This window comes from Austrofundulus limnaeus, unplaced genomic scaffold (assembly GCF_001266775.1).
Source record: "Austrofundulus limnaeus strain Quisiro unplaced genomic scaffold, Austrofundulus_limnaeus-1.0 Scaffold117, whole genome shotgun sequence".
Classification (NCBI taxonomy): domain Eukaryota; kingdom Metazoa; phylum Chordata; class Actinopteri; order Cyprinodontiformes; family Rivulidae; genus Austrofundulus; species Austrofundulus limnaeus.
Window position 1 is genome coordinate 767,302 of NW_013952519.1, and position 2,423 is coordinate 769,724.

At 36.7% G+C, this 2,423-nt stretch overlaps 1 protein-coding gene across 1 annotated transcript in view; it reads right to left on the minus strand.

Moving 5' to 3' along the window:
- Positions 1-2,423, minus strand: part of mrpl1 (mitochondrial ribosomal protein L1) — a 12,844-nt gene that overhangs the window by 7,102 nt on the left and 3,319 nt on the right. Inside the window, exon 4 of the mRNA XM_014014604.1 lies at positions 891-974. Within this exon, the coding sequence (XP_013870058.1) occupies positions 891-974 (84 nt within the window). The remainder of the gene's footprint in view (positions 1-890; positions 975-2,423) is intronic.

The window sequence follows — 2,423 nt, forward strand, 5'->3', positions numbered from 1 at the left end:
TAAATGAATAAATGATTTAAACAAAAGTCGACAAGCTGAAATGAGCAGACACATGGGTAGAATAACCAGAAAAGGGGTAGAAAAAAGCTGTAATTTGTTGGAAAATCAGCTAAAGCAGCCAGCCAAAATTAGCAAAAAATAGCTCAAAAGTAGCTTAAAAAGTCAAAATTGGCACAAGATGCAGAAACAGAACGGTAGCCAAATTAAAGAGTAGGAAGCTGAAATTAGAACAAAAGGTGAATTTAGATGAGAAGCTAAAATTAGCTGAAAATACCTACGACGTAGCTAGAAAAAGCTAAAAGAAATAGCAGAAATGAGCTAAAACAAGGCTTAAATTAGCTGATGGAAACCTAAAATATTTAAATGTACAGAAGAATAGATGAAAGGAGCAGGAAGAAGATGAAGGCCGCTGAAATTAGCAGAAATGTGTGAATTTAGATGAAAAAAAATAGATACAAAGCAGCTCAATAATGCGAGAAATATTAGCAGAAATCAGCTAAAACAATAATAAAAAGCTTAAATAAGATGAAAGAAGCTGACAGAAGCTCAAAAGAGTTTAAATGAAGAGAAGAATAGCTCAATGGAGCAGAAAGACAGCTGAAAAAGCAGATCAAAAACTGAAATTGGCACAAATTGAAACATAACAGAACCAGAACAAAATGTGAAAATTTCACTAAAGATTTAGAAACATTTTAAAGGTTTTAATGAAAGTCAGAAAAAGCTAAACAGCTGAAATAAAAGTCACAGCACACATGGCATAAATGAGCTGAAAGTTTTGATATATAAATTGCTGAATCGGCACAAACATTACGTAACGAGTTAGCTGTAAATCATCACGTCTACAAAATGAGGATGATGAGGAGATAAATGAAAAGTTTGTTTTTTTTTACCTCGGTGAAAACTAAGACTTTGTTGTCCTCCGTCTTTATCGGGTGCGGCAGCAACAAGGAGCTGACGAATGGGTTGACACTTTTCTGCCAGGAGACAAAAACAGGCCGTTTGTTGTGGTGAGCAGGGATGTGCTGATCGATACTGAGATATTGATACTACCAATATCAGAACTTTATATTATAGAATCGATACTAAAATCAAAATATCGATACTTTGATACTTTAGTTATTTCACATAATGCAAAATATCATTAACAGGAAAATAGTGGAAAATAACTAAACTATTCAAATCTTGTCTTAATAATATGTGGTTGGAGGGAACTACTTTTTCTTCCACCTGGGTAATGTATAAGCACAGTAGCCTGGGCTTTGTCAGTCACTCAGTCTGTACATGTATGGCAGGTCATTTTAACATAAAATCTGCATTGCCTGACACTCTTTAATTACATTCTAGATGAGGGGGTCTCAAACTTTTTCATGCCATGGCCCCCCAAACAGCATTAGCTCTGGCCAAGGACCTTCTTGCAAACCCACAAGCAATGCTAGAAAATATACAAAGTAACAACTTTTAGAATATTTTTTCTCACTTTTATTCGCTATTCAAAAACTACACTGCTCAAAAAAATAAAGGGAACACTTAAACAACGCACGCTAACTCCCGATCTTAATCAATGAAATATTCGCATTGAGTACTTTGTTCTGTACAGAGTTGAATGTGCTTCACAAAAGTTTGATTTACTTGGACTTAGTGTGCGTTGTTTAAGTGTTCCCTTTATTTTTTTGAGCAGTGTATTATATTTCTTTAGAATAAGAATTTTAAATTGGGATAAGGTTAGTAGGGCTGCACGGTACATGCGGTAGACACGGTATGAAGTTGGCCAACGGTAGAAATTTATCCTCTACCGTCCTATCGTCATTACGTCATCGCACCTGTGTGAACAGCGCTGCGAGTGCAGAGACAACTGAGCAGGAGTTCAAAATATAATGAAGAAATTCTAGTGTTTTAAAACACGTATAGAGAGGATAAAACCTCAAAATTTCCTCCTCCCGCTGTAGAAAAGTTACGTGGTGTCGCGGGATCATTTCCTCCCTCCTGCTGCACGTCACGCAGAGCGAAGCTTTAACAACTGTAGTTTTTCACACCCAACTGTCGGAGAAAAAAATGTTTTTTTATGTATTGCTACCCACAGAGATGATAAAAAAAAAGACGTGGACGTTCGTTCAGTCATAAATCCATCTTGCTAATGTAAAGTCGGCTTCTGCTCTGATGATGATGAAGATGATGATAAGAGCGCAGCAGCTGATAAGTTCAGCAGGCAGAAGCTCATTGGGCCTCATACAGGAACCGTTCGTACGCACAGATTTGTTCTTAAATTGTGCGTACGAGTGATTTAGGAGAATTTGTGGCATTCACCAATGTTTTCATATTCTACGATTTTTTCAGATACAAATAAAATTCAGGAGTGGTCCAGACCTGTCGTATATTTTACCAGCAGTCAGTCTGCTGTTATCCAGACGGGTTTTCTTCACTAA